Source organism: Alligator mississippiensis, chromosome 12 (genome assembly GCF_030867095.1).
Source record: "Alligator mississippiensis isolate rAllMis1 chromosome 12, rAllMis1, whole genome shotgun sequence".
In the NCBI taxonomy this organism is placed as follows: domain Eukaryota; kingdom Metazoa; phylum Chordata; order Crocodylia; family Alligatoridae; genus Alligator; species Alligator mississippiensis.
The window spans coordinates 52793806-52809878 of NC_081835.1; the positions used below are offsets into that span (position 1 = coordinate 52793806).

Consider the following 16073-nt stretch of genomic DNA (forward strand, 5'->3'; position numbering starts at 1 on the left):
AGCTGCACTGGAAATTCTCCAGTGGCGATGAGACAGGCAGACAGCAATAAGGCAGCTGTGTGAACACAGCAACCCATAGACCTTGATTTTGGAGACAGCACTGCACCCGGGAAATAAGGCCCCATGGTCCCTCCTTGCCCTTCTATTTCCACCTTGGCTCAGAGCACCGAGTTCTCCCGGCATGGCCGAGAACACCAACGGGGCCCTGCTGAGGAGGGAGGAGTGTGCGGCACAGTGCTAGGTGGGAAAGAAATTTCACTGTGGGGGGCTGGCAGTGGTGAGGAAAGGGGGTGATTGATAGCCTTGGCCTCGCAGAGCCAGTTAACAAGCTCCCCTGTGCAGCAAATTTCAGCCAGGCCCCAGGAGGAAACTCTCCGAACAAGGAAAGCTTAGAGCAGGATGGGCGGGGAGAGATGCAAGCAAATGCCACTGTGCTGCCTGTGCCAGCAGGGCCTCGCCCTCGGTGCTGCCATGCAGGCTGGGACTGGAGAGCTGGCTGAGGCCAGGGAGAGGGCTCTGTCTTGCAGGGACCTGTCAGAGCTTGCAGAGGCGAAGGAGGCGCCCAGGAGGAGGCTTCTGCTGAGTCAAGGAGGGAGGAGGAGCAGGAGCAAGAGCATCTGCTGCAGTTCTGAGCGCCTCTGTTCCCAGGTTATCAGAAGCAGATGCCAGCAAGGACTGCAGGGGCTAAAACCTGAAGCCCAATGTCTTAAAGGGAGCAGAGCCAATGCTGCTTGCTGGGCGATCTGTCATTTTATTATTTATATCCCGGTAGCACCTCAAACCTTTGAGAGACTTCTTTCCTCTCTGGCACCTTCAGAGTTTTACAAGAGGCAGGATCATTACCCTGTTTCCAGGGAGGGAAACTGAGGCACTGAGGGTCAGTGAGTTGTCTAACATCACCCAACAGGCCGGTGTCCAAAGCAGGACTGGAACGTAGGCTCTCCTAAGTTTCCGTCCGGTGCAATATTCACTAGGCCACAATGCCTCCTTACAATTGGGCCCATATCCTAGGTGCTGGACCAGACACATCTCCTACACGACCCTGCAGTCTAAAGGCACAGAAAGATGAAGGAGGGACATGCCTAGGGTTACCGATCAAGCTAATGACTGAACTGGGAATAGGACCAGGTCTCCTAACACCCAGACTGCTCCTCCCTTCCCACTCCTTTCTGTGACAAGGTGTGGAGCAGGGTGGAGCAGGTATGTTTCCTCGGCTTTCCCAGGAGAACCACTGACTGGCCAAACCAGCATCTGCAGAGCCATTTGGACAATACCGTGCACTCAAAGTTACCTACCACTAATCCCCTTAGTACCTAGGTGGCAGCTACATAAGGGACAGCTATTTTCAGGAGTCCTAGAGGAAGGGGAGTCTCCCTGCAAATATAGGATGCAGTTTGCAGCCAGTAGTAACTCCACCCTCAAACAGAGCTGTACCATGAAAAGACTAGTGTTCCTTGGACTGTAAGCACTGTGCAATAGGCAGTGGCTTGCACAGACAGCCCCTAGACTGCAGATGGCTCTGTACAGAGTTGCATGCGAACTAATTTATGTTACAGGCCAAGTACATGTGATATGAGAGACAGAGGCCATGGTCATTAAAGAGTCCATAAAATTTATGAGTAGGGGCCATTATTCTTAGCGGGACTCTTGTCTGCTGGACACAGTGATTATGTTCTGCTTCCTGAAACCTATCCTCTCACTCCAACCATATGAAGCGCAGCTTTCTTTACTATCCCACCCCCCTCACTGGCACTGTTACAACAGCCACATTATGGTGGCGGGGCTCCGCTGACGTTAATCCCAGTTTTTGTATAAATCGCAGGGCTGTGAAGTGCTTCAGGGCTTGCAGAAGGCACGTGAGCTGCTACTAAAGCAGCTAATTCAATTAGGATGGCAGCACCAATTCTCAGCCGGCCCTTCCTGTCTTCCCAGCCCATTCCTGGGTCTCTCAGATGGCCGGACCACCCAGCTCATCTCTCGCTAAGTCATCAAGTGCCACAAAAAACCTGTAGGAGGATGGAGGCAGCTTTAGGGGGTCACCAGGGGGTGGGAATGATAGGAGAGTGGCTCTGAGTTTTGATCAGTTTAATTACAAAATATTTTTTGCCCTCTGGGGTAGAAAATAGTAATTACATCTCCATGTGCTGGATGGCTCTTAACAAGAATGATCCAAGCTGGATTAAACAACACATACTATTGAAATACTTGGTAGTTTTTAAAGTGACAGCCCATAATTAAAGCAGGAGGGCGGCTGCTTTGGAGTCAGACACCAGGCTGCCTGGAGACAGCTGAGCTGGCAGGCTGAGTGCAAGGCCTGTACGCCAAGCTGAGCACAAAGAGCTTGGACAAGCAAACAGAGCCCGAGCAAATCTTGCCACATTCAGCCAGAGCAGCAGCTCTGCCAGAGCCAACCTGCTAAGACCCCTTCACGGTGCGTTGTGGCTGCTCTGGGCTGGCTCCCGTGCCCGGAAGCTCAAGAGCGACAATAGAGAGCCAGATGGGGCTCCACGCCAACTCTCCTAGGTCACAGGCCAAGGACGTCAGCTTGTCCTCACATTGCCGGGCAGCCAGGCTCTCTCGTCCTGCTCGTTCACCTTTCCCTCAGGATCTGGAGTCCTGCGATTGCAAGCAGTGCTCTAGTGCTGCCGAAAGAGTAGTATATGGACTGACCAAATCTTCCATATGGGGCTTATACCCTCCCCACTGCTAGTTTCGTTCTGGAGGAGGACCAGGGAAATGGACAGGTGTCTTTACTTATGCCCCTCCAATCCAGAAGTCACTCACTGAATCCTTCTTCCTGACTCCTAAACAAATATGGCATGACCCAAATATGAAGTGGGATGAAGCTCTCACCACTCAACCTGGAGCCCAGACTTTGACAGGCCAGTTATGCCTGCTTTCTCCTCCAACTCTCACTTTCTCCATAAGTTTTCAGGTTAGCTTTCAAGGAAGGAGAGTTTCTCTACAACACACTGCAGACTTCAGTGCATTGGTTAAGCACAGAACAGAGCTGGAATCGAGTCCCGTCACATCCCAATACCACTGCAGCTGCCCCAGACTGCAGAGGTCTCAGTAGTGGGCAAGACGCCCCAGAGTGGCTGCCAACGTACTAGTGGGAAGGGGTGCAAAACGGCACCCTTCCTATTTCTGCCCCTGCCATCCAGATCTTAGCTGCCACATGGATTTCTGGACCTTTAGAGAATATTTAAAACACTGTGGGTTCTCTGTCATTGTCTCTCCTTGCAGATGAAAGCTGTTGAGTGAAAGAGGCAGGGACCCAAGACACATACTGGGCCCTTTCCAGCACAAACTCAGCGAGAGGTTCTGCTGTCTGAATACTGTTAGTCATTCAGAGGATGCGTCAGTCACGCTAGAAGCTGGCCCCTCTTGCAGAGGGAGTCTGACTACACAGAGCACATGGGAGAGTGAAGCAGTTAAAAGCCTTCCATGTGCACCTACTTTATTCTCTATCAATAAACCTCCCAGCCTGCTTTATTCTCTATCAATCATGTCAGCAGAGATGGCTTTTAATACACTCTGGGCACAAGATGCTACTGTGCAGTAGTTACTGCGCATTTATTTAGTACTTGTATAAGCAAGTACTAAATGAATGCACAGTAACTGGAGTTATTGCACAGTAGCACCGGTGAACATCTTTTAAGTGATGCTACTGCGCAGTAGCCTAATAATACTGCCCAGGAGCGTATTAGTGCCATCCATGCTATGACAGGCTACTGCGCAGCGAGTGTCTTGTGTAGATGCACATAGTGAGACTGTGCAGTTGGGCAACAAAGGAACATTTTCAAAGTCCCTGCTTAGACCAGAGCCATGTGTTCAGGCTTATTTTCACAACCAAAGCCATCAAATTGTCCTCTTAAACCTGAATGCAAGAGGGCTACTGTTCCATTTGCAGATCTGGGGGCCTGCATCCCCTGGGAGGAGTCTGGCACAGCCCTGCATCCCACCCAGGGGGCTTGGGCCCCCAGATCTGTGCACGGGATGACAGCAGGCTGCCGCTGCCAGCAAGTGATACGAGTTTTGCTTTGAACAGTTCAAGATGCGGTGTCACAGAAAACCCTACACCTATCTCCTTGAAACTTGGCAGGCTTCATGCCCTCAGAAAGGGCTACCATCCCTGCAATTTTCATCAGAATCAGGCAAGAAATGACAAAGTTATAGTCATTTTAGTGATTCCCCATTATAGCCTATGGCCAAGTCACCGAAATGGTGCTGAAACTCCAAAACAGATTAAGTCAAATCGAAAAGGAACAGTGATCCAAAACACCGAAACTAATTGCCGTCTCTCCAAAATGGCTGAATCTGAAACCAAATCGAAACATAGCCATTTTGCACAGCCCTAGCATGAATCCCACTTGTGCATACCAAACAATCCCACTCTACTGAACAAGAGTATTTAACCTTTAAGGAGAGTAAGATTAATAACAGCCATAGCAGAAGTGCTCACGTTGTGGCCCTGTCAGATTCTAATGAATATGCGAATTCTGCTAAATACCTGTCATCAACAAGACAGGACATGAGAAGATGGCAACTAGTTCAAAGACAGACACAAACTACTGCAGAACCCGATGATAGCATTTCTTAAGAGAACTGCCTCTCAGCCTAGGACTGCACAACACATTCACAACCCAGGACTTGAAAGGTAGGGAAGGAAGAGACTGAGACACATGAGGTCCCATTTCTTGGCATCAAGCTCCAAGCTCTGAGCTTACCGTTGTTGCAGTGCCTCACGCAGTCCTGGAACACTGCTCGCCACTTGTCCTGCTCTTTTCCAGTCATCAAGCAGAAGTAGTAGTGCCGGGCATAGGGGTGCCAGAGGATGAGGGGAAACTGAGTGGGGCACTTCAGGATTGGGGCATTGCCAGATTTGGATGTAGTCCCTGTTGACAGGAAAAAGAGCACCTCAAGTTACAGGTCTATGTTGCAAGGCCATGCATAACTAGCCTGGAAGGAGGCCTTAGGCTTTATAACCGAAGACCAGGGTTTGAATTACACTTTGACTCTGGGGGGAGGTCTGCAAAAAAAATTGGCCAGAGTCGGGGCTGTGTGCACAGGTCCCCGCCAGTACCATGGGGCTAGGGCCAGTGGTGGTGGCAGCTGGAAGGAACCGCCGCCACCTGGGCTGCTTAGAAATGCGCAGGGCAGGGGAGTCCTTGTCTCTTATACAGGGCTTTTGTTTCTTATGGGGGGGCTCAGCCTCTCCCCCCTGCCCCCCCCCATAATTCGAACCCTGCCAAAAGCAGGAACAGCACAGTGAGCTTCCCACACCACCCTGCACTGGTCACAAGAAATGCACATGGGAGGCCAGGATCTAGAGATGGCCAATGGGATACTAACTGGGTGTTGCTCATCCCCCTCCAGCTCACTGGCCCATAATCAGAATATTTCCTCATCTCCTTTCCAGCCTCCATTTGCACCATATGATTATATCCTGTTCCTGGAGTCTCTGCAACACAGCCAACCATCACAGGGGGATCATTTAATGGGGCTGGCACTAAGCCATAGTGGGAAATTTAAATGCTGGAAATACTTGTATTGGAAGGGGAGATGGGGGAGAGAAGTGTGTGCCAATTGTGTTTTGCTACCAGCTGTGGAGTAGGTCCTCCCCCCCTGTTTTCTTGCAGGAACAGGTCTGGATGGACTCTGCTGATCAGGTTGGGTGGCATTGCTTCATCTGAACATCCGCACAGTAGAATTTGCCCTTGCCCCAGCCTCCTAGCACTCCAGAACAAGCATACTTCTCCACCCCACCTTTGCCTGAAGCACGAATAGCAACCCAGGCTCCCCTTCCTGTTCAACAACAGCATCCCCACAATGAGTGGGACCACTGGAAAAGCAGTGACGAGTGACAGGTCAAAACAGAGAGGCAGCTCCACTCTTTCCATTAGGCAGAGTAGTCACCAGCCACAGCCCCAAACCAAATGGAGGAGTAGATAAAGGCCACTGGTACATGTCATAGATCAATGGGTTACACTGAGCCTTATTTCAGCCATTATGCAGCCAGAGCAGATGGATGGATGGGTGTTGGGCATGTTGAGTTTCCAATCAGCATCTCTGGATTTTATTAAGGCTTAGATTATCCCAGAGGAAGAGGCAGCAGGGAAAGCATACACATCTGGAAAGCTCAGCATCTTTAATAAAGAAAGAGCTAACAAATTCGAAGCAGATTTCCTACTAGGGAGCTAACAAGGCCCTTCCTTATGCTGCCAAGGTCAAGATCACCTCACTTTGCTCACAGGGACAGAAGAACTCACCCACTGGCGCAGAGCAGAGCACACAGCAACCTGCAGCTGCCCGAGAAGCAGGTTTCCTCTTGGAGGGAAAGTCCCAGGGTGGGAAGTATGGCTCCAGGTTGAACCAAGCCAGGACCAGTGTGTTTCTTTTTTTAATTTCCCACAAACTGCAGGAGTGTTGTTTCCAAATGAAATAAGCTTCCTGGATATTGCAGCTGCTCAGCTAAACTGACATCACCGAGTTCACCGAGCAGCCGTGGGGGATCCCAGGGTCTGGGAAGCTTGCTGAGAGCCAGGGCTTTCAGACCTCCATGCTCCACAGAAGATGCCCTGGAAGCACTGGGGTCCAGCCTCTGGATTCCTAGTAGCTCTGTTCCCAAAAGGGTTACATGGAAACACGGCCTTGAGTTCCATGAAAATGCACGGATCCCAAGAGGTCTCAGATGAAGAATTTATTTCTGACTCAGACTGGCCAGGCTGCCAGTGAAATGTGTTTCCCCAGATTTGTGACCAGTTCTCCCCCCTGAGCCTGTACTGTCATTATCAAACAGAGGTGGCATTTTAAAGGGCACCAGGCTCTGACTCATGGACCAGAGGTTGGATCGCAAACACTGCACCTCACTTTCAGCAGTGACCAACACTCCTGCCCTCTGTAGCTCCTGGGCAGAGCAGAGAACAAAATGCTGCCACCGTATGCAGGATGATATGCTGGGGTAGGTGGGACAAAAGGTTCTGCAGGTTATAAAGGGATTTATTTTGCTTATACATGGGCGCTCTTCAGAAGGCTGCATGCATCTGTCCTTGCCCTCAATACCAGGTTCTGCCCACCCCATTGCCCATTTACTTCCCTCCCACAGGAAGTCTAAGAAAAGGTGACACCATTTCACTGGGATCTTGCTATTCTAGGCCATCTATCCACCACCCCGGCTCCTGCTGGAACACACTTGTTCCACCCCCTTCGTCATACCCCAAACCATTTTCCTCGCTCCCATACTGGCATGTTGGTTAAGCTGCTTATTTACAAATGACTGGGCTGAGGCATCTTACTGCACACCACAGCTCCAGAGTTTGAGATACCACCGCAGCCGCTGCATTTTGGAAGAGACACCCCTGCACAATGCTGAGCAGCAGTATTTGGAAAGAAGTCACCAGGGAAGGACAAAAGGACAGTTTCTCAACAAGGAGTGGGGAAGGCTTCTTTGGATGGACATTAATGCTCCAAAAACCTGCTCCCTGAAACCAAGGTTGGGATTATGCCTTTTAAAACAGGGAAGCTATCCACAAGTAGCTGGCCAGTGGCAAGTCAAGTAAAGGAAAGACAAGCAGGGTGGAAATAAAAGCAAAATCCCCATGTCCCCACTGGCCAGATTTTCAGCGGAGCTCATTTCTCAATGTGCATCAAGCACTTTTGACAACCTGGCAGCAGTGACTAGTGCTGAGTCCTTGAAAACAAAAAGAGGGTTGCCAGTTTGCACTTTTTTCTCCCCCAACTCCAAACCCTCTTACCATACTGTAAAGGAGGAGGGGTGAGGGGTTTTCTGTCTGCCAAATTAAATTGTTGCAGAAAAATTAATTGCCTTGCTCTGGAGAACAGAAGCTAGACAATAAGGGAGCCATTCCTGCACTCCTAGAAGAGAACAGGGAAGCAGCACATCCATCCCAAGGGCAGTCTCGAGGGATGGAGCAAGGAAAGGTCAGGAGAAACATGTGCAGCAGAGAAACCCCACCCACACATGAACCCCACCATGTTAGCATGCATGGTGCTGCACAGACTCATCACTAAGGGGTACTGTGAACTCCCCCTTTCCCCTGCACACCTTCCTTCCTTCCTCTGCAACCACCTCTCCTATGAGGAAGACTGAGATCAGGACAGCTAGAGGAGACAAAAATAAATCAAGATCAAACATCTTTGTCTTCCTCAACCTCTTGTCCTATATAGGCTGCACAGCATTATGGGATGCCAGGGGCAGGGAATAAGACATGTAGGCCGGCCTAGAACAATACAGTGGCCAACATGCAGGCCAGTCCTCCAATATCCCATCTCACTTTTCACCTGAATGAGGAAGAGTGCTGAGAAAGAGGACACGGGTAGTCTTACCTGGCAAGCTGTTATTGACAAGCTCAAAATACTGTTCCAAGGAGGTGAGGATTTTGTAACCAGCACTGTTGATGAGTATTCGAGGCTGCATCCCTCTCTCATATGCCTGGAGAACAGAAGAAAAGTCGGTTAGTCAGTGGGAGAGGGTCTCAAAGCAGCCCACAGCTCTATAACTTGGTAGCATAGGTTCCCCTGAACACTTATCACCCTGGTTTTTGGAAGGGGTTTAATGTACTAAGGGGGGTAGTGCATGTAAGAAAGAAATTCACTGGCATGCAGAACAACTGGGCAATCAAACACCCACAACCCTTGCATGTGGGTTGTGATGGGGAGGGGAAACTGCTCTCTTGAGAGGAGCAGAATCAGATATTTCCCTTTAGTAGAACTCAAGAGAAACGGGATGACTCCTTGTGGTGGACTCCTTGACGTGTCGGGGGCCACATGGTGCCCCTCTGGCCTCCAACAACAGTCAAGGAAGCTTACATCTTACCAGTGCAGCATTCCCCACTGGCAGGGGAGAGTTACTGCTCTGCTAGCTCAGGAGGCCTCTCTTCACAAGTGAGCAATACAAGGACACTGGGAGGAGGTTCAGAGCTTCGTCTTTCCCAGCACTGCAACCCCTGCCAGGTCACTGAAGACCTCTTGGGCACACACATAGGGATTGTTTCACAATGCTAAGTGCCACTGGTGTGCAAGTGCTGGTGCTGCCAGGTCACTGAAGACCTCTTGGGCACACACACAGGGATTGTTTCACAATGCTAAGTGCCACTGGTGTGCAAGTGGTGGTGCTGGAGAGTCCTTGACAGGACGAGGAGCTGTACTTCAGAGGAAAATTCCCTGCATCAAACAGGCCTGCAATACACTCTTCCCACTGCAAAGTGGAGAGGGAAGGGGATGAGATGTAGTGACGGCCTCACCGGCTTGTTCTCATACAGCACCAAGCCATAGTTGTGCGGAACAACGCTGAAACGGTTTCGCCATTTCTTGTTCTCCTCCAAATACTGGAAGAGGTTCCCAGAGAAGATGACGTGGTCCTCCAACGGCACCTGCCAAAAGAAGGGAACAGCATGGTGAGAGCCTGCATGCCAAGAGAGGAAGGACAGTATGTTACAGAGGAACAGGTTGCTAAGGCATCTCACTCATGTTCTAGAGATCAGCATTCAATCTTCACTCTAGACTCATGCCATAGGCTCCCTCCATTGACCCAACAGTATATAGGCACCTGGTCATTTGAACTGAGAAGTCTAAGGTGACTGGACATGATGCCCATCACATCACTCCCTTGTGTGCCATTGGCTGTAGAAATAACCATGTCTTAGGCAATAGGGCACTTCAGCTTGGGGTGGTCTTTCAGCATTGAAATGAAGGCTTTTAAGGTAGCCACCTCACTTGTCTCAGCTCAGATTCTGGCTTCTGGCACCTATTCCTTTATGCTTAGCTCTTCTAGTATACAGGGTGTTTATAAAGTCCTTGTGCAACTTTAAACTTTGGATGGACACATGATAGAAGCAAAATATAAATGGCAATGGAAAGCATACAGTAATCCATTAAGTTTTAACACAATACAGCTTAAATTTCTAGACTTCAACATAACATCTTTTGTGATACATTGCTCAGTCTGATTTTCCAACTCATAGACAACATTTTCCAGTTGCTGCTGAGTGATTTCATGAATTGCATTTGTGATCCTTACCCTATGCATAGCTTACACTAAAAAACTTAATGAATTATGCTTTCAAGTGCCATTTACAGTTTGCTTCTATCATGTGTATATCCACAATTATTAAAGTTTAAAGTTGCACAAGGACCTTATAAACACCCTGTATATCATTTTTCCTTCATAAATAAGTAGCTTTTTTTGAATTAGGCAAGTTTCATCCTTGCTGTTTTCCCAATGGATGGGGAACTAGAGGCAGAGAGGGCAAAGTGTCTTTCTCCAAGACCACACAGCAGGTCAGAGGCAGAGCCTGAAGCAGTCTGAAAAATGCCAGCCAAGCTAAAGAGGTCAAAGAGCATAGTGGGTATTCACATACTAATGAACTTGCATCATGCGCCACATTCACACCCCCGCCCCCCCTGCACTAAAAACCCCCCTGGTATTTAGTTTATTAGTGTATTGATCTGTACAAGAACTGGAGCCTTGGCTCCCATGAAGATCAGGCTATACTTGTTCAAGGCACCATACAGAGCAAGAATCTAAATCTAACCTAATAAACTTATAATTAGGGGTGCACCGATAGAAATTTTTGGGGCCAATACCAATAGCCAATTTTTAAGGAGGCATATCAGCCGATACTGATCGGATTTCTGATACCAACCTGGCAGCTTGGAGAGCTGCATGCAGCTGGTAAGTCTGGTGTGGTAGAAGGGGAGAGGGGAGGGAAGGGGCGTGTGGTGGTGGGGTGCAGAACAAGGCCCCTGTGGTGAGGAAGGAGTGGGGCAAAGGCTGGGGCAAGCTGGGGTGGGGTGGGCGCGGGATGGAGCTGCGGCTCGTCCAAGGGGCATGCGGAGGGGGTAGAGCAGCTCCTGCCACTCCATGCCACTGGTCTGGGAACCGCTGGTCCAGCGCTTATCCACCGGTTCCTGCCGTTGCTTCTGCTGCTTGACCAGGAGGGCATGGGGAGGGGGGTGTGCCCCCAGATCTGTGTGGGGTAGGGTGGAGCAGGCCAAGAAGAACCCTGCACAGCCCTGGCCCCAGCCCACCCTGCCGCGCGCAGATCTGGGGGCACATGCCACCTTCCCCTGTGCCCTCCCAGACAAGCAACAGGAGCAGCGGCAGGAGCCGCCGGACAAGTTGGCAGGTGCTGAACCAGTGGCTCCTCAATGAGCACCGCGCAGTGGCAGGAGCTGCCCCCCCACGCCCACCAGACAAGCCATGGCTCCATCCCGTGGGCAGAGTGGGCCAAATTATCGGCTACATCAGGCCAATTTCCCATACAATCAATTTTCTTTATATCGGTGCTGATCCAATATCAGACCGATGTACTGGTGCACCTCCACTTGTAATGTAAATAAATGAAACAAAAAGCAATGAATAAATGAAATTTATGAATAAATAAATGAAATAAATAAAACAATGACGGAGAAACAGCTGGGGTTAGCTGCTCCCAATCACACGGCAAGTGAGTTCAGAATACTGGAACATACCAATTGGCTCATCATCAGTTACAGGCAATCATATAAGAGATGAATGACAGAGCTACAAGAATAATACTTGGGTTTTCTATATCCTGGATGTTATAAAAACTTCCCCAGTGGACTACACTGGCTTAAAACCCTTCAAAACTTTTCTGTCTGAGCTGGCTGTGAGGCAAAAACTTGTTATGTGACTCTAAACACAGGCTTGCCTAATGATCCAAAAGAATTTGCATCCTAGGAGAATTTTTATGACCCAGGGAATATAAACAAGGCCAAGGAGCACTTCTTGCTGACAGTCTGTGTATTCGTCCTGCAGCCAATTCCTTAATAACGGAAGTCAGCAAAAGAGTCAGCCTTTAAGAGATTAGACAGGCCTCGGTGCTCCAAATGCACAGACCGCCAGTAATATTTAAGTGGAGAATGGAAGCAGAGAGCCTAAAACCATGGCTAGAGTTACTCTACGCTCTTACTCACACCTCAGTGCCCCTCTAGTATGTATACACATGCATACACTTCTCATCCAAGTGGTGCTTTCAATCTAGGATAATTAAGCTGTTTGGGGCATGTATTGAAACCTTGGTCCTCTTTCACTAGTGTTGGCAATCCACTTGCTTCATAGTGAGGTCACAAAATAAATTATTTAAGTGCTAATAGTCTTCCAGTGGCTTCCCACAATGACTGTGAATTCAGAAAGGCAGATATACCACCACAATTTATTGGCATAAGTCAGAGCAGCTCTGCCACATGCAGTGCATAATCATGGGATGTGGCCTCAGACGTCCTAGTGCCGCACTAGGGTGAGAGTAGCACCAGGATGGACACAGGGAGGGGTCTGCAGTGTGCCTGTTCAAACCTGGCCTAACTCAGCCTCAGTGACTTTCCTAAAGTGCATGGTAGGGCAGTCTCTCCCAAGTCCCAGAATAATTGCTTAGGCATTCAGCTACCACTTGGAGGGCAATGAAGTTAAAATGAGTGACCTCAGCTTGGATTCTACTTGTTTTCATCTCACACCAGTTCATCACCTGTGTATGCCTCTGTATTTTGTGATTTAACTTTTAAAAAAATAGGTGGCATTTGACATCTGTGTGTGCATGCACACACACTTTGGGGATGTGACAGGCAACATAAAACTTGTTGGCACGTGCACAAACCTCCAAACCACCACACAACACAGAATTTCTCTGTTCCTCTTCCCATATTTCTTTACGTTGCTTGGGCCAACATTAGGTACCAAATATCCAGAAGTGTGACTGGTAAGTTAACAGCATTTTTTAAAGTGATTAGTCCATTGTCTAAGGCAAAATTGGAAACTGAACCCAGGTGTCCTTTTTGTCCTGTGTTCTAACTGCTAGATCATGTCACTAATTAACACTTCCTTCTATATCATTATCCTGTGTTTATGCAGATTGTAAATAGATGTTTTGTTCCTTAAAAAAAAGAATCATGCAGTTCTCCCATCTGTTTTCCCAAAGCACCTGTAAGAAAAATGCTAGCAAAAATACTAGATCAAAGGAAGGACATTTTACACCTAAAAGCCTGTCCAGCATCTCTCCAGCTACACCATTGGGCCAAAAAAGAGATATTACTTCACCTCACCAATTTTACTTCTTGTTTATTCCCCACGCCATCCTAGTTACACCACAACCACAACAGGGGAAAATAAGATAGAGGCGTTAAAAAGAGCTTGATAGGAGATGGTGAGTATTAGTTAAGAGTTACTAGTAAGAAAAACTGAAAATGTAAAGAAACAACTGGGTTTAAGCTACGAAAGCCCACACATATGCACATCTGGATAAGAAATCATAAGGCAAATCTCAATAGTCCGGATTAAGTGTCTCTAGCAGGGTGGCATGTCACAATCTGTGCTAGGAGCACCACCCTGAAATGAGCCCCATAAACCAATTTCTCTCTAAAGGCAGTCTGCACAGCCTTGAGCCATTCCAGGGGCATGATGCAAACGAGTTATTCGTGTATGGTGTGTTAAGCCCTAAAGTATCCGTTCACAGCAGACACCCCAGGCCTCTTGGGTCAAAGCCTGACAACAGCCAGATAGTCCCTTTTGTTGAAGAGATTGATGGATGAGGCTTCCTGTAAAAGGGCAACCTCTGAGATGTTTGAAAACTGTGATCATGTTCCCCTTTAATCTCAACTAAACAGACCTAGTTTCTTCAGTTTGTCCTCCGAGTCATGCAACTTCCATTGCAACGCTGATCAAGTTTGTTACACACCTCTGGATCATCTCTACTCAAAGAAAGTCAAGAAGGCTGTGGAGAAGTAGTGGCAGTCCAAAGGATTTGCCAGTTTTTAGAAGAAACAACAAAAGAGGAACCAATGCTGACCCTATCACAGCCAGGAACACTCAAGCACAAAAAAATGGTACCAACAGCTTGCCAGCCACAACCACCGAGGGCCTTAAAAAATAATCTAATAAAGGCAGCTATTCATAGTTAGAGGAGATGGGGGTCTCAGCAGAATCAAGCAGAAGCTAAGGGATGATGTGGAAGAGGAAAGGAGAAACTAGTCCTGTCTGGACTCACAATTCCACCTTGCTCATTTCCACTTTCAGACACGCATGGCACCTCCTACTCTACCCAGGATATTTCATAGATTTCATAGACGTTAGGGCTGGAAGGGACCTCGGAATATCATCGAGTCCAGCCCCCTGCCCCAGGGGAAGGAAGTCAACTAGATAGGCATCCAAATGTTTCTTAAGAGTCCAGAGTAGGTGCTTGCACCACCTCCGGCGGCAGTCTATTTCAGGCCTTGGGGGCTCGGACAGTAAAGAAGTTTTTCCTCATGTCTAGCCTAAAATGGTCTTGGAGGATTTTGTGACCGTTAGACCCTGTCACCCCCTTGGGGCGCTCTGGTGAACAAGTGTTCCCCCAGATCCTGATGCATAACCCATATATACTTATAGGCAACCACCAGGTCACCCTTGAGCCCATGCTTTTCCAGGCTGAAGAGTCCCATGGCTCTCAGCCTCTCTTCATAAGGCCTGTTCTCCTGCCCTCTGAGCATGCACGTGGCTGTTCTCTGGACTCTCTCAAGCTTCTCCATATCCTTCTTGACTTGTTAAGCCCAGAACTGGATACAGTACTCCAGCTGCAGCCTCATCAAGGCCAAGTACAGTGGGAGGATGACATCCTGAGATTTGCTTTGAGAAGCATCAATGGATGCAAGCCAGAGTTCTGGTCACTTTACCGGCTGCAACATCGCATTGGTGGCTCATGTTCATCTTGTGGTCAGTTGTGACCCCCAAGTCCCTTTTCGCCGTGGTGTTAGCGAGAGTAGCCCTGCTGAGCCTGTAAGTGTGATGCAGGGTTTCCCCCCACCCTGGCGAGGTGGAGTACTTTGCATTTTTCCTTATTGAATGTCATCAGGTTTTTATCCACCCACTTTCTAAGCTCATCAAGGCCAGCCTGGATCACCACCCTATCCTTGGATCTATGATTAAAAAGGGTCCCAACACCAACTTCCACAGCAAGGGCTGACAAAATACAGCTTGTGGGCTGGATCCAGCCCTCCAGGCGATTTCATCTGGCCCATGGGCAGGTGCTTACCAATTCATTGTATCCAGCCCAGCTCTGGGCTGCCCCTGCTGTGCTCTAGTCGGGCTGTGCCCTGCTCACTCCTGGGGGGGCAGCACACACTGTGCTCCCACCTTCACCCACCAGATAGTGCTAACTCTGGCCCCACAGGTAGGGAAGTGGCGATAGGTAAGCGGGCTGGGGGGAGGGTGGTGGCAGGCAGGCGGGCGAGAGAGAAGGTAGGAAAGCAGAAGGGGAATGGTGATAGCGGCAGTAGGCATGGGTAGGGGAGTGGCAGCAGTGGGACCTGCACCAGTGCCCTGGGGCCAGGGCTGATGGGGGCCCAGGGTGGGGTGGCAGAAGCAGAGAGCCTGGGCTGGTGGGGACACGGGGTCTGCCTGGCTCCATCGCATGGGGCTCCCGGGGATTTGCAGGCCTCTGTGGGGAGCCCCACGTGATGGAGCCAGTGGCTCAGCCCCACTCACTGCCACATGCAGGCCATGGGGAAAGGTGGGGACCTCTGTGCCATGGAGCCAGGCCAACTCCACCCCTCTCCCTGTCACCCCAGCTGCACTTCATGATCTGCACTGCCAGCTTCCTCATGCAGGGCTTCTTCCCCCAGTGGCGCAGGGCTTGGGCATGTGAACCTCACACAATGGAGCTGGTGGCCCAGCCGTGTGTGATCCTTGGGCTTGCTGGGGCAGGACCCCTCGCTGCCAGGGGGCTCTGCCTGCCATGGGCCACGAACACCTCAAGGGCCTGTCTGCTGCTGGCCCTGCCGGCAGGAGCTGTGAACAACGGGGGGCGTGGCGTGTGAGCGGGGCATGTTTGTGGGGGGGTCCCACATGCACAGCCCACCATACACATGTACCCATATCCCCCCTATGAAAATCCCACACCCACACCCCCAGCCACCTCGCCCTCCACATACCCCACAACCTCCCACCAGCCCCATACCCACCCATACATCCCCACACACATACCCCCTCACAATCCCCCCCAGACCCTACACACATGAACCCACAACTCCCCCACAAACCCCATACCTACCCAATCCAC

At 49.7% G+C, this 16073-nt stretch overlaps 1 protein-coding gene across 1 annotated transcript in view; it reads right to left on the reverse strand.

Annotated features, from left to right (window-relative positions):
* The window catches only part of NIBAN2 (niban apoptosis regulator 2), a 96618-nt gene that overhangs the window by 23246 nt on the left and 57299 nt on the right, over nucleotides 1–16073 (reverse strand). Inside the window, exons 3-5 of the mRNA XM_006271264.4 lie at nucleotides 9267–9395; nucleotides 8350–8455; nucleotides 4731–4898 (exon numbers count right to left, since the gene is read on the reverse strand). Coding sequence (XP_006271326.3) covers nucleotides 4731–4898; nucleotides 8350–8455; nucleotides 9267–9395 — 403 coding nt within the window. The remainder of the gene's footprint in view (nucleotides 1–4730; nucleotides 4899–8349; nucleotides 8456–9266; nucleotides 9396–16073) is intronic.